The sequence below is a fragment of the Anthonomus grandis genome, chromosome 5, assembly GCF_022605725.1.
Source record: "Anthonomus grandis grandis chromosome 5, icAntGran1.3, whole genome shotgun sequence".
NCBI lineage: Eukaryota > Metazoa > Arthropoda > Insecta > Coleoptera > Curculionidae > Anthonomus > Anthonomus grandis.
In genome coordinates, this window is record NC_065550.1 from 13,724,330 (window position 1) to 13,740,529 (window position 16,200).

At 32.6% G+C, this 16,200-nt stretch overlaps 1 protein-coding gene and 1 long non-coding RNA gene across 2 annotated transcripts in view; both read left to right on the forward strand.

Annotated features, from left to right (window-relative positions):
- Positions 1 to 16,200, forward strand: part of LOC126736578 (receptor-type tyrosine-protein phosphatase F-like) — a 134,394-nt gene that overhangs the window by 35,678 nt on the left and 82,516 nt on the right. Inside the window, exon 4 of the mRNA XM_050440979.1 lies at positions 1,849 to 2,035. Within this exon, the coding sequence (XP_050296936.1) occupies positions 1,849 to 2,035 (187 nt within the window). The remainder of the gene's footprint in view (positions 1 to 1,848; positions 2,036 to 16,200) is intronic.
- On the forward strand, positions 3,778 to 4,290 carry LOC126736614 (uncharacterized). The gene is made up of 3 exons (XR_007660705.1): positions 3,778 to 3,948; positions 4,010 to 4,064; positions 4,149 to 4,290. It is a non-coding gene; the product is annotated as an uncharacterized LOC126736614 (long non-coding RNA).

A 16,200-nucleotide genomic window follows, 5' to 3' on the forward strand; every position in this document is an offset into this window, starting at 1 on the left:
TAGTAAAAAAATTATAGTTTTTAAAAATTGGTTGACTTTCTCAAACGGTATAGTCAGTAAGTTAGTAGAGATATTGAGTTGTCATCCCTAAAAAAATCCTCAAATTGCGACCATAACAACGGTGTTTTTTTTGCTTTTTAAACGACTTATATCGAGTTTAAAATAATTTTATTCCCATAAAATTTTTAATAATTTTTTTAATTGTGCCGACATAACAAAATTAGTAAAGAGGAATTTTTTGCGTTGAGAAAATGCATATAATGGAAGTTATAATGCATCTAAAGTTTTGCATGTGTTGAATAAACTATCAATTTTCATAAGCGCCGCTTCGACATCGCGCGCGACTCGTGACCCGGCAACCGCCGTTGCTGGTATTCCGTTGCTAACATTGCTCCGATGTCTGTACTTATGTCTCGTCTCAGTGAACACAGGAAGTGGTATGTTACAAACATGACATAAAATAGGCAGTGCAAACCTTATACCAACATTATTTTTTATTACCAACATAGTAATAAAAAAATCTTTTATTTCTATGTTTCTGAGAACCATTTAAAATATACATACTCTTACATCAAGGAAATTGTCAGGAAAAATTTTAATTAATTTTTAATTGTTGAATAGAAAATAAGAGGCCAGACATTTTGTAATATGTATTTATAATAATCAAGTTAAAAATTAAAGACTTGAAAAGTCAAACTTCTTCATTGAAATCATCACTGAATTTGATTTTATTAAAGACTAAAGATTGACAATACAAAAACATTATAGTAATAAATAAAATCAGATATTCCTACCAGAAACCTGGAATTGCTTGCCGCAAATCAATTATTATTACTTTACTCCCAATATTGAAAGAGAACTTTTTAGAAAAAAAGTCATGAATATAAAACAACGTCTTTAAAACAAATAGCAAACTCAACCCATGCTTGCATTCATTGAAATGAAAAACAAACTCAAATGGTATGAAAATAACAAATGATGTTCTATCAGTCAATGTCAAGAACTGTCTGTCAGCTCCCTGTCAATATTGCCAAGCAAGATAGCCGACATACGATTCCGATTTTCACCATACAAACTTCATACATGTGATACTAACACTGTACGAAAGGTGTACCATCCAAAAGTAAACAACAAGCGCAGTTGCCAAATACCTTTATCGCGAGGATATTTCTGGGCGAACTCTACAGCGTTGCCACTGTGTGTGGCAATTTGCTAATTTAAAGAATCCAAATTAAAAATATAAATTATTATTAGTGTTTAGTCTTAATATAGTACAAAATAGTTTTGGTTATTAAACGAGTTTCACTCTTTCTTTTGCTTTATAATAAAGAATGCAACTCAGTTTCTGCTAATTATTATAATTAGCAGAAACTGAGTATCACATAAATTTATATCAATTTATTTTCTTCTGTTAAAATTAAGTAATCACTGGCAACATGGAATACTAAGCATGTTTATCAACAAAATAATATCTCCTCTGCCCCCCGTGTACATGTTGCGCTCAATCAACCAATATTTATTCTAGTGTATTCAATGTTCTAAGGACCAAACTCTTGGGGCAGAAAATCAAATGCATTCGCGTATATTTTTTATTTCAATTCGTCGTGATTTGTTTGCAAGTTTATCCATATAGTTAATTGATTATTAATGATGTCAGAAAATGCTCGTCCGACATAGCTGTTCTAGAATCCTGCCACTGCTACCTACTTATTAATATTACTCTTATCATACCAGATCCGACGCAGAGTTTGTATCGCTGGCTTTTAGACTATAAATTCTTGTTATTTTAAGCAACCATTTCAACATGATTGATACGTATTTATCTAATTTATCTATGTTTATTTCCAGCCAGATTCTTCTACCTGGGTTGCGATAGCCAAAATTCCCTTTCGTGAAGTAAGGGTTGAAACATTGGATTCTCTAACTAAAGGGACAAATTACACAGGTCGAGTCTTCGGACTTATAGCAGATACCGATATTGCCAAGCTTCAATATGTCGCCATTCCAGTTTTTAGGTTTTCTACCCTATGTGATGGTAAAAATACAATATAATTTAATTAGCTAAGTAATTTTTGTTTTATATGTTTTTATGTTTTCCTAGGAAAGAAGTGCAAAACGTCAAGGATGTGACCTATTTTTCTTTGTGAACATTAAATTTCACACAAATGAAAATTTAGAGTATCGAATTAAATTTTCTAAGAGCTTGTTATGAAAAACTAGCATACATAAGTCATGTGCAAAGTTCATATTTAAATTTAAAAAGCATTTATTTGCTTACAACCTAGATACACTAATATAAATCTAATAAATAATTTTCTGACAAAAAGGACACTTCTCTATTATAAAAAAACGCTTACATACTGCCCCAGTAATAAAATGGAGCATATACGAAGATGCTCTGCGAATAATGTAAAAGTAAATATAAATAACACATACTAATAATATAAAATACAATAACTACTTACAATATCAAAAAAAAAATACAATATACTCAGGTTTATAAAGATTGTCAAAGTCTTAATTTTATCTAATGGAACTAAAACTGCAAAAATGAGAGCAATCATATCAATCGCAACTCATGCGAATTACCACCCGTTACTTAGCTCGGTACACTGCACACTTGTCAAAAATAACCGCATTTAGTTCATTAGTATGTATCAATTACTTTTGAACTATGTTGTTTTATTTGAAAAATCAATTAGTTCAAATAAAACAACAACAAGAAAGGTATTTCAAATGAATTGAACACCGGTCTTTTCAAACAAAACTTCGGTATAATTTTAAAAAAATCTAATAATTTTTTCTAATTTAAGCAGATTAATATTTGGTAATATAAGACTTTTTCAAAATATTTTTATATTCGGCAATTATAAATATTCTTTTATGCAGTTTTAAGTTCTAATGTAGCCAGAGTGACCTAAGATAAATCCTCAAATTATATTTTCAATTCTAGTTGGAATTTTGGACTGTATCATTAGTGATATTTAAATAATGATATTGGACTGGTATTGGAATGATATGGAAGTTACGAGTTGAATATGACCTAAAATTAATATCTTACACAAGTTCCTCACACATTTTGATACTTAAAATTATTTAATTTATTCATACCTTATTTTTTGGCATATTCATTTTTCTTGTTGTCTAGTGACAATTCTTGAAAACTTAATATTTACATACCTCTATTTTTATTCTATTTTATTTATAAAACATGATTTTTCATTTTCCATTTTCATGATACACTTCTATTTACAGCTAGTTTCTCGTTCAATTTCTTATAGGATTCAATAAAACTTGGATAACCCTGATAGAAGAACTTAAAAATATGTTTCAGTGATGAGTGAAATTAGTAATAATATTTCTATTAAAAGTTTAAGCATTTTTCTGGCAATGATTAAGATGATTAAACCATAAGATTAGAAAACGTCGTCTTCATAGCTACCCGGAAACAAGCCTCTTGTTTAGCTTTTTTGTATTAATGATAAGAGGTCTTGAAGAGCTTCAATCAAAATTATTACCTCTTCGAGATATTTGATTGGCGCGACAGGAGGTAAAAAGATAAGTGATATACATTAGGTAATAAATCACATTATATTTATTTTGGATACGTAGTTCGTACGTATTAATTGTAACTCGCGGACGTACATACATGTATGTACATATGTCAACAACTGTCAAATCGAGGTTCCTTCTTTCCAAAGGACTAACATACCTTATAAATTTAGTTGATCTGGTCGAAAAGTAATCAGTTATAGCATTTTCAAAACCCCGTGTTTTTGTTGCGCCCACTGACTGTCAAATAAGTAATTGGCAATGTTGGAGAGTTGACACTGTTGACAGTGTTTAAGACAAGTGACAGATGCGAAAACGAACGTTCTTCTTTTAGTCGGCTTGACAATATGGTGTCATAGCATGGGTTGGCCCTTTGTAGTAAAAGTTTACCCTTCTGTGAGTTTAGCATTTATCAAAATTCTTTCTTCGTTTTTTTTCTTATTACATTTGATTTTAGTTTTACTATTCACTCAGTGATAGGAAGGATCTACCACGATCTAGCCCAATTCATGGTAAGAGCATATGTATTCATTTTAGTGGTAATAAATTTATATTACTTATTTGAAAATTTGCTTATTTTAAAATATAATTTTAAGTCTCACACAAGCAGGGATTGGAAGCCCAAAGAAAATTGAAGACTGTATTTCACAATAGTTGCCAAGAACAAATGAAATTTGTTTTATGTACTTTCTTAAACGTTCATTTTTTGTTTTGTTTTTTAGACATATACATGATAGGTAGACATATACATAGTAGACATATACATATAGATAGAGAAGTTGTTTTATATTTTTATATGTTTTTTTTTATAATCAATATATTTTCAGTTTTTATAAGTGAATTATTTTTTCTCCCAAATACATTTTACCACATATTTTACATTACATTACATACATTACGGTACGTTCATATTATGTCCAATACATGACGTATAATGTCCTAGAAGTGCGTACATATGACGTAGAATCCTGCGGAAAGTAGGCGTCCGATCTACGTCCATAGTACGTAATACGTCCTGTGTACGTACATTATGTCTCTGAAAAACTCTGCGAAGAACTACCTCACTGTGAAACTACCAGGTGACTTTAACCTGCCTCACTGCACCTGGATAATAAAGGATGAAATTTGTTTAATGACCTCACTAATATCTGTGGCTCTTCCAAATGAGGTTAAAATTTTGGCGTTTCTGACGGCTATATGGTCCTTTTATGGTGCTCAATACTAAAACGGACCTTGAGATATACTTGGCTGAAGAAAGAATTGTATTGCCGTTGGATAAGTACCAACCACCCCTAATATATAACCTTAGCTCATCTTTTCATACAAACAACACTGAACTTGTAGATCACGGTTATTACAGAGACTTTAAATTAATTGAGTGTAATGCCGTTTTAATATTTATGTCGGGTTTTGTTTGGTTGTTGTTGGATGAATTATTTTTGAATTAGTCCCTTAACGATATGATAAATATATTTTATGACGTAATGCACTTATGTATAGATAAATTTGTGGTCTAAAAAAGATAAACATCGAAAGAGTTTTTCATTTGGTTTTGAGTTTTTTCCTGCTGAAAGTATATAACACCAACTGATAAATATAATAGTAATTCCCAAGTGATTAATTGCAGACCTATCAGCATATTAAATACCATTCCTAATGTTCACAGATGTTTGACAGTTTTATTCTGCGATATATCGATGTATCTCTCTCTTCAATCACAACTTATCGATCAACAGATTCGCTTTGTTGCTGGACGAATTAAATCTTCTAACGTTTGCTGATTTTCTGTCCAGTTCTCTAAAGGAAGGTTTTCAGGTCCATGCCTTTTACATCGACTTCTCTAAAGCCTAAGACAGGGTTAATTACAAAATGTTACTATATAAAATAAACCGAATGGGATTTCTGCTGTGTGGATTGTGGACAGTGGATTGAATCGTACTTTTATTGGAAGAACTCGAATCCGATCGGTATAAGTGGTGTACCACAAGGATCACACTTAGGACCTTTGTTATTTCATATTTATATCAATGTCATCTTGTGTGTTGTCATGTTTGATGTCATCATGTTTTCACCACTGTTCTTCGCTTCTTTTTACTGATGACTTAAAAATGTACCTGAAAGTAACCTGATGATTGTGCTCGGCTGCAAGGTGACTTAAATAGGTTGACTCCTTGGTGCAATAATAATTCTATGAATTTAAATGTTAAAAAATGCCATTCAATATGCTTCTGTAGAAGTCGGTATATTATTGATTATTTTTTTCTACATCAATAACAGTACCCTTGAACCAGATTCACTCATAAAAAGCCTGGGTTTCACACTTGACAGCCGTTTAAGTTTTATAACCTACAAATCTGAAATCACTTCTAAGACACTTCAAATGTTAGGCTTCATCAAGAGATGTTGTAGAAACCTGTCAGAAAACCGGCTCCATTCGTTTTCTGTTCCCTTGGACTGCCGCACTTATATGGTTCACACGCATGAATGTCCCCTTCTTACAATATCCATATCCAGAACATCGAGCGAGTTTAATACAGGTTTCTTAGACATATGGCATACAGGATCAATCTCCCTAGTTCCAATCTGTATCAGTCAAACTATTATCAACTTGAGAAGTCGAGCGAGTTTAATACAGGTTTCTTAGACATATGGCATACAGGATCAATCTCCCTAGTTCCAATCTCTATCAGTCAAACTATTATCAACTTGAGAAGGTTTTATATCTAACAACTCTTGAAACCAAACGAGATCTGAGAGTCTTTCGTCAGTTTTTTATGATATTCTCCATTCCTGTACCAACTATTGCGGAATCATATACCAAAAATGGTTTTAACTCGTTCATGGCAAGGACAGCACGACTGCAAACCAGCACTTCTCTTATGTTGACTTCTTTGATGCATCTGCCAGATTCAGGAAAAATATTAAGACTTTTATACCCTGAATATTTTTTTCCTTTGTCTTGTGTTCTAAATAATACCTAACTTTTTAGTCTCTGTGATTGGTACGATGTTGAAGTTTTGTCTGTGCGCTTTTATTATGTTAAAATGATTACTTTATATTTCTAAAATTAGTTTATTATCTTTTTTTAATAAAAAAGCTTACCATCTAGTTGTTAAGTTACATTGTACAACTTGTGTTTTATTAGCTTATAGAGTTTACTTCAGCTTAGGGTAGGCATGGAATTGCTATTTGAAACTCATTTGATTCATAGTAATATTGAGCTTTTTGTCCGTTGAATAAATAGATAAATAAATATATTTAATTCCAATAAAAAACACCAATCCAATAAAAACATACGCCCGACCGGCGACCAGCGAAAAAAATAATAGATCAAACGAACTTACCTAAGTGATGTTCGATTTTAATTATATGAAGACTTTGTCGAAATAAATAAATAAATAGTGTAGTACCCTCGTTTCCTGCGCCACTGGCCACAATCTTCAAAGTAAATGTAAAATGTTCATTTGATTTAGTTTATTTTAAAGGAATAAAATAGTGTAACATGTATGTCTGGGGTATTCAATTAGGGAGGACTGGGACTATTTATTTCGACGAAGCCTTCATATAATTAAGATCGAGCATTACTTGCTAAGCTCGTTTGATCCATTAAATATATTTGGCTTCGTCTCATAAATAAATAAATAGTGTAGATGTTTAAAGATAATGCTACAATTTTTTATTAATTGCGATATTGCGTTGTATTTTTATTTTTCTACATACATCTAAAATTATAGATAACAATGGATTTTTCTTTGTAAATAAGGAAAGAAAGACAAACTGACAATTTGAAATATATATGCATAAATCTATTTTAGTCCCTCAAAAATGTATTAATATACTATACCTATAAACATAATGTAGGTAAGAATAAAAACTAATATGAAAAACCTTTTCAAGTATATATGGTAAATAAGTAAAGCGTATGACTGCTTATAGTATATTTTTATATTTATTTCTGAGCTGCACTTAACATAGCTGTAGCAAAATCAGCATTGTCTATTATAGGCCTGCGGTAGAAGTTTGCAAAAATTTGTAAGTGTCCCATATGAGGCGCCCTCTATAAACCGCTGAGTTAAAAAACTCAAAACTTTTGGAACTGTTACAACAAAAAGCTCAATATTATTGCAAAGGCAAAATTGCTACCAAGATTTAAGACCTACAGAATACTTATTTAAAGTGTAGAAGTTGTAATGGATGAGTCTCTCATATGTCTAAACAGTCTTGTGGAACTCTGAGAAGCGCTTCCCTGATAATCTCCTTGCTACTAGGGAAAGGTTTTCCGACAAGGGATGTGGTATTCCGCTAAAAAAAAGTAGCTCCCTTATTAATAAAGACTTATATAAGTGGTACCATGGTTGAGAGACCCAATATGGAACCACCACAATTCCTTCTGCTTTATCCGTAATGATTTCTCGTAAAACTCTTAAAATCATCGAAAACGGAGGAAAAGCATAAAAATAAATGTCACCCCAACTTAGAGTAAAGTCATCGACCTTGTAGGCCTCGGAGTCTTTTATCCTTTAACCAAATTTCAAATTTTTTTAATTTAAACTAGCAAACAAATCTATAATGGGGTCACTAAATTGTTGTATAATTTTAGAGAATGCATAACCAGCAAGAATCCACTCGGTCTCGGTATGGGTTTTTTGAGAAGCTTGATCCGCGAGTAATATCTAATAACTAATATTTAATGCGGACATAGCAATAAGTATATATACAATAAGTAACCGTAACCCATTAAACATTAACATTAATATAGTGCAAAAGCCTAGTTGCTGTTCATATTAATTGTTCCATAGATTTATGTACGTTTTTGTGACAATAAAGTTTTTTTAAAAAAGGAACTTTCCCCAGCTGTGTTTTTATTTGCGCTGCGAACAGGATAGTGTGATTCTGCCCTCTATCGATCTTTCGTTGTGCAGAAGTGGTTTTTAAATCTTAGTACACTCTTTGAATCTACTGACCTTCGTGATCGATCGGAACCTCCGTCAAAATCTAGTAAGAGTCCCATTCAAAGAGTAAGAAGAAGCAAGTCAGTGGCAGTGCGTTTAGTAATCGTGAGTGATCCTGTGGTAGTGGTGCCAGTGAGTGAATCGAGCGATCCTGTAGTATATCTACCGCCAGCACATACGGCCACAGCAAAAAAAACGACGTCATTTACCGTCCTTCTTCCTCTAGCAGTTGGAGTTCCAGAAAAACTATCCAGCGATTCCAGCTTTCCAGCCGCATTCATCATAGGAAGCCCTTTGTTCGTGAGCTGTCCTTCAGTTTAGCCTCTATGGATTCATCCTTGCCTATACTGTAAGTAGATTGCTGAATTGCCTTTTAATGTCCAGTCCCTCTAACCGTTTACAACAAATGTTGTTAACGAATACAGCCTTTTTAGGATTAAATTCACCTCTAGGGTGTCACCTAATTTAAATCGTAGCGAAATTTTACTAATTTAAATCTGCAGATTCACAAGAACAATTAGCAGAACTTTTAGAAAAATTAAGTTTAGATTCAGAAGATAAATCTTTAGTAGATAAGACCATTAGACCTGTAATTTATTCAGACATGGAAAACTTAGGATTTCATTCCTCACTTTTACCAACTTTTTCGGGAGAACAAATTCACTTAGAGAGTATAGAGTTTTATTATCTCCATAAACGAATTTTTTTTTCTATACGATAACTATAATGATGATTACAAAAAAATCGTCTTAGCGGCAGTAAAGTCTAAGTTTACTGATAGAGCAAGAGATTTTTTACTCTCTAGGCCCAACTTAACATCTTGGCTCTTAATTCATTAAGACTAAATTCGGTGATCCAATAACTTACCAAATCTTAATGCAACAACTCCAATATATTAAAATTTATAGGAATGAAAGAATCTTACAATTTGTTGATAGGCTAAAAACTTTTGTATAAAGAATAATAGCAAAAATTAATTGTGAAGTAGATAATAATAGTGCAAAATTAACCCAGCTAAGCCAAATTAAAAAAACATCTGTATTAATTTTAACTGCTAATTCACCACATACCCTCAAAACTTTGCTTATGTTACAGCAGCATAACACACTTGATGATGCCTATACCCATGTACTCAATTACAATATGATTGAATCGCAAGTAAATTTCACTAATACTAATTCAACTTTGCGTCGCAATTTGCAACACATCCAAACCCTAATAATGAAATTTCACAAAATCAAAACTATAGATCTACTAATCAGCCTCCACAATTGAACCCACATTTAAGACCAATGTTATTCCCATCAGACCACAAATTTCCTAGCCAACCCGTTCAGAGATATTATCCCACTAATGCCCAGGTCTTTGGAAAACCAAAGAATGTATTTGCTCCCACACATAAGCCTGTCTCAGATTTCGAAACCCCAATGTCGATCTTTACAGCAGAACCATCCAGAATGTCCTAGCAAAGGCAACCTCAACCTCAATGGCAAAACGATAATATTTTCCAACCCTCAGGCCCTAAAAACTTCATAGCCGAAGAACTAACCAATGTAGAAATATATCCCGACCACAACAATGCTGATCATGTTCTCGAACAACCCCCTAATATTAATGAAGCCTCCAACCAAAACTCCGATTATCATTACCATATTCAGGATTTCGATGACCAAAACTATGAAGCTACACCCTCCAATCAATATTCTACTGATTCTTCAGAAAATTTTTTAGACGAAGCATATATCCAACCATTAATTTAAATAATATAGCTCAAAAAGTAGAGCTGCCCTACTTTTATCTTCCTAAAAAACAAATTACCATCCTTATTGACTCTGGCGCTTCCGACTCCATCATTACCCCAAAAATTGCAAATCTATATCCAAACAAAATATTCATTGAACCTTTTGAAGTTATAGCATGTAAAAAAGTTTACAAGGAAACCCAAAATTTAAGAATACATTTATTAGAAGAATTAGGCATTCCCGAAACATTTAACATGCGCGTTTTGAACTGGCATAATGACGTTGACGCCCTAATAGGGACAAAAGACCTTAAACGACTTCAAGCTCTTATTAACTATGAAAACAAAACTTTAAACTCTTCGTAACATACAAATTTCATTCTCTCTAGCCTACAACAAGCCATTACCACACCCTGTCCGGAATTTTAATGTGAATTCTCTAACCATTCCCGTTAACCTTAAAAATGGTATTGCTATTTTACCATCCTTAAACATAAAAGACCACATCATCCCTGATTGTTTGGTCGAAGTTAAAAATGGATTTTGTAGAATTCCCAACTCAACCCCTAAAACCCAAATAAACTTTCATCAAAGAATAAAAGTCGTACCTGAAGACTAATTCGATTTAGTTGATCCCTCTAGTACAAATTCAAAAAGTATTGACCCCGAAAAAATGCTAAAATTCGATCACTTAACCCCACTTGAAAAATCCAAAATCAATCCCCAATGCAATGAATTTAAACAGATAATGTACTACGAAAATTGTGACCTCTCATTTACCAGTCAAACGAAATACTATATCCAAACAAAAACTAAAAAACCCATCTATGTCAAATCTTTCAGACATCCTCCTGCTATGAACTTCGAATTTCAGTCGCAAATTGAAAAACTATTAGATAATAAAATAATCCGACCGCCCATCTCTCCTTATTCAGCCCCCATCTGGATAGTGCCCTAAAAGCCAGATGCCTCTGGAAAAAAGAGATTCCGACTTATTATTGATTATCATCGTCTAAATGATGACACCCTAGAAGAAATTTGGCCTCTTCCTAGAATTAAAGAAATCAGGGACAATTTAGGAAAATGCACTTATTTTACAACATTAGATCTTGCTCAAGGGTTCCATCAGATCGAAATGGACCCAAAATCCATTGAAAAAACAGCTTTCACTGTAAATAACGGACACTATGAATATTTACGTATGCCGTTTGGCCTTAAAAACGCTCCAGCGATATTCCAACGCATGATGGACAAAATTTTTCGAGAATACTTGTACAAGTTTTGTTTTATTTACATGGACGATGTAGTTATCTTTTCAAAATCCTTGTCAGAATATATCGATCACATAAGAAAATTTAAAAAAAAAATTAAAAGAACTAAAGTTTAAAGTCCAACCCAATAAGTCAGAATTTTTATGCAAAGAGGTAGCATTGATAATTGACGCCATCCAACGTTATCCCATACCGCAAAACTAAAAAGAAATCAAAGCATTCCTTGGACTCGTTGGATATTACCGGCGATTTATCAAATTTTTTTCCAAAATAACGGTCCCTCTCACAAAGTGCTTGCGTAAAGATTCTACAATTAATTCTAACGCATTTCAGAAATGCAAAGAACTCATCTTCAACTCCCCAATTGGACAGTTCCTCGATTTTAGTAAACCCTTCAAGCTCACAACAAATGCCTGTAATATCGCTATTGGCAGTGTACTCTGGCAAAACGATCACCCTATAGGTTATTACTCTCGTACCCTCAATTCAGCTGAGAGAAATTATTCCACAATTGAGAAAGAGTTACTTGCAATGGTAGATTCTACAAAGCATTTTCGCCCATACCTCTATGGTCAACACTTTCTTATAGAGACTGATCATAACCCTTTAGTATGGCTGTCAAAAATCAAAGAACCAAACTCTCGTTTAATCCGTTGGCGACTAAAACTTGAGAAATTCAATTTTGATATCGAATATAAACAAGGAAAAGAAAATCACGTTGCTGACGCTCTTTCAAGGATCGAGCTCAATATCCAAGAAATTAATGAAACCCGAGATACCGAATCAACTGCCCCTAATGCTGACATCAGTTGCAAACCTCTGTGATTTCGACCTTGCTGATTTTGACCTTAATGAACGATATAATAACAAATAACAAATCAACAAATAATAATAATGTAAATCAACCCAATCCCAACCCTCTCAACCCCACAGAATTTGATTTAAATGATGATATTTGACATTATTCACTCTAATAATGGCACAACATGACAGTATATCACAATTTCGGAGCTACCCCTTAACTATGCAAGTAATCGAATTGTCATCGAATACGGAAACGAATACAAACATGTATATACAAAACCATTTAAGAAAAACCACCATTTTATCAGAATCCCCAAAGTAAATGCTGAAAGATAGATTTTAAAAATAATCAACGAAATAATCAAACCAGACATATCGTTTACCATATACATTCCCAATCAAGAATTAAAAGTGGAATTTTAAAAACTGGTACATGCAAATTTAAATCCATCAGCAAAATTCTTGTTTTCGAATATCTATTTAAACGACATCATCGACGTAAACCGACAAAAAGATATTATTTGCAACCACAACGCAATTACTGAAACCTACAATCATATTAAACAAAAATATTACTGGCCCAAACTAAAAGACTCCGAAACATACATTATTAATAACTGCGAAATATGCCTGAAAAGTAAGTACGAAAGGCACCCTTATAAAATTGCTTATGAAGGCCCCTTATTAGCTGAAAAGCTATTTAAAACTATACATATGGATATCTTTCAATTTTTAAATAGCCTTTTTCTTACCATTATTGACTCCTTTTCAAAATACGCTCAAGCATATTTCATCCCGGACTAAAACTCATATCACTATAATTGGCAAATTGAGACTTTATTTATACATACATACACACCCCTAAAAATAGTTGCTGACCAAGGCTTTTGTCAATTATTCTGTATAGAAGTTCATTATACAACCCCTGGCAATTCCACATCAAACAACCCCGTAGAAAGGCTACATTCCACTCTACTAGAAAAATTAAGAATCCTTAAAATTCAGAACCCAGAGGACACACCCCAAGCATTAATGACATCCGCAGAGCTAATCTATAACCAAAGCATACATTCTACCACTGGCCACTCTCCATTTTCCATCTTATATGGCCCTTATTCTAATGAACTCAACCTTAACAATGATCTTACGATATTCGAATAATACAACGAAAAAACGAAACAAGAACTCGCTCCCTTTTATGACGCAGTATACAAAAAGGCGTATCAAAAACAAACCAAAAATAATCAGCGTTTAAACAAAAGCGTAGAACAAATCCCCCAACTAACGCTAAATCAAACCGTATACAAGAAAACCACCCATAGAAATAAGATAAATCCTCAATTCATACCTATAAAAGTCACTAAAATAACTGGAAACAAAATACAGCTATTTCAAAGAAAAACCCAACAATGACGAATATCCGAAAGATCAAAAGAAAAGGAAAAAATCCGATTACTTTCCAGCCTCCTGATCCTAACCCTTCGGAGCCAGACCAACCCTTGCCAGGCCCTTCAAAGCCAAAAACTCCCTAACAACGGATATTACCTAGAAGATGTCTACCCCGCTCTAGTTGTAAGCTATTATCATAATATGTCCCTTTTAACATATGTCCTTTTAACCAACTAATATAAAGTCGACCCTGTATCAATTATCTAAAAACCTACGTAGTACATATTCTTTGATTAATGAGCATAGTAATATATCACATTTTCAACTGTATTATATCTCAAAAGCTTTACAAGACACCTATGATACCTTTGCAAAGGTAAATTTATATAAAAACAATTCAATACCTAAAAATCGTAATAAACGCGGCTTAATGAACTTCCTGAGAAGCGGCATCAAATCCATAACTGGTAATCTAGACAATAATGACCTAAAGACTATTTGGCAAAATTTGCATATTTTAAAATAACATCAAAACTGAACTCTGCAGAAAATCAATTAGTTCGTTAGTTCTCTCGCAGGAAACATAGTAAATAATTTCGAGAAAATTTTTTTAAATATTAATGAAAATGCAGAAAAATTTAAAACCGAAATACAAAACCTTTATGGCGAAGTTAATTTGCTATTATTACTGCAAAGCCAATATACACAGATTGTAAGTGTTATGGAGTTCTTAGAAAAATTATTACGAATAATTTCTTTTGCTCATCTTGAGACTCTAGATCTCGAAATATTGAGTTTTAAAGAAGTTGAAGAAATTTGGAAATATCTTGAAAAATACTCTCCCGAAAACGCTCTATGGCCTCTAAAACATTTATCTGAATTAAAACTAGTATGTAGGGCTGGCCTCCTAGTTTTAAGCAATTTGGCAATACTAGCAATCAAAATACCTATTTTCGAACAAAAACTATGTGATTTAAAATATGTATATCCTATACCAAATAATGAAACAAAAATACTTGTTAGTCCTAGAAAATATTACTGTACTAAATTGTGGTATAGCCAATGCTCAGAAATCAGTTCCACTTGGATGTGTTCTGATCCCATTGCTAATAGCTGTTTACCACCAACAAACTGTCGTTACGCTAAAGCACAAAACAACTACCAAATACACATAGTGTATTTTACTCATAACAAATCCTTTCATTTCTGTACAAAATCCCCAGAAATTGTATACGAGAATTGTTTTCACTTCCAAAAAGTAACTCTACAGGACTATGCTCTCATTTTCAGCCAATGTGATGTTATCATAAATCAACAAAAATACTCCTTATCCTCAAATAATATTTTTTTTACTATACACAAAATTGAAAAAACCGACAAATCTGTCCCTCAACTTGCAAATTAGACATCTGGAAAATCCTAGAAAAATCCAGGAAAACCTCATGGAAACTTGACAACCCCAGACGTTTAATACCCTATGAAATCCCGCCCACACTGTATTCGTAATTACTTGCATTATATTTGTATGCATTTTAGGTTTAGTAATTTACTTTTGGCAAAAACTTTACTTGAAGCAAAAACATCTTAAGGCCATTCCAACAAAGGTTTTAGAAAAATTGATCAACGAGGACGTTGAATGTTCTAAGGGTGGAGGAGTAATATCTAATAATTAATATTTAATGCTGACATAGCGATAACTGTATATATAAGTAATCGTAACCCATTAAACAGTAACATTAATATAGTGTAAAAGCCTAGTTGCTGTTCATATTAATTGTTCTATAGATTTAAGTACGTTTTTGTGACAATAAAGTTTTTAAAAAAAGGAACTTCGCCCAGCTGTGTTCTTATTCGGCGTGAATATTATCTTTTGTATTGATTTACGATGCAAAGATACAAATATTTTGTTCTGACACCATTTCCAAATCATTCGAGCTATAATATTAAGGTGTTAAAATCGAACACTTCCCATACTGTTAATAATAGATATTGCCGTTGTATTATCTAGTCGTACAGAAAATATTGGAAATTTTAAATTCTTTAACCCAACATTTTAATCCAAAATATACTGCCAATAATTTCAATATATTAATGTGATAATTTTTGTCTTTTCAGACCAAAAACCCAAAAGTAGTTTTATTATTGTAGAAAACTTCCCCATCCACCTGTTGATTCCGTCGGGTTAAATTTAAGCTTGGAAATGATCCGAACGTATTTTATTAGAACCCTAGAAAGAAAAATCTGCAGATAGGGTGAAGGATAAATACATCTAGATTTTAACAATTCGAAATACTTTTCTCTTTCAAATAATTTCGCATATAAAAAACTATATTTAACTGCTAGGAAAGCTGATCTAAGTTACCAATAAAGTTTCTAATTTTGCATTCTTTTAAAGTACTATATTTTGTGGACATATTGAGTATCTTTATCCGTTTTCCAATGACACCCAGGTCATGTTATTAGAATTAAAAACAAAACCTAATTATTGACA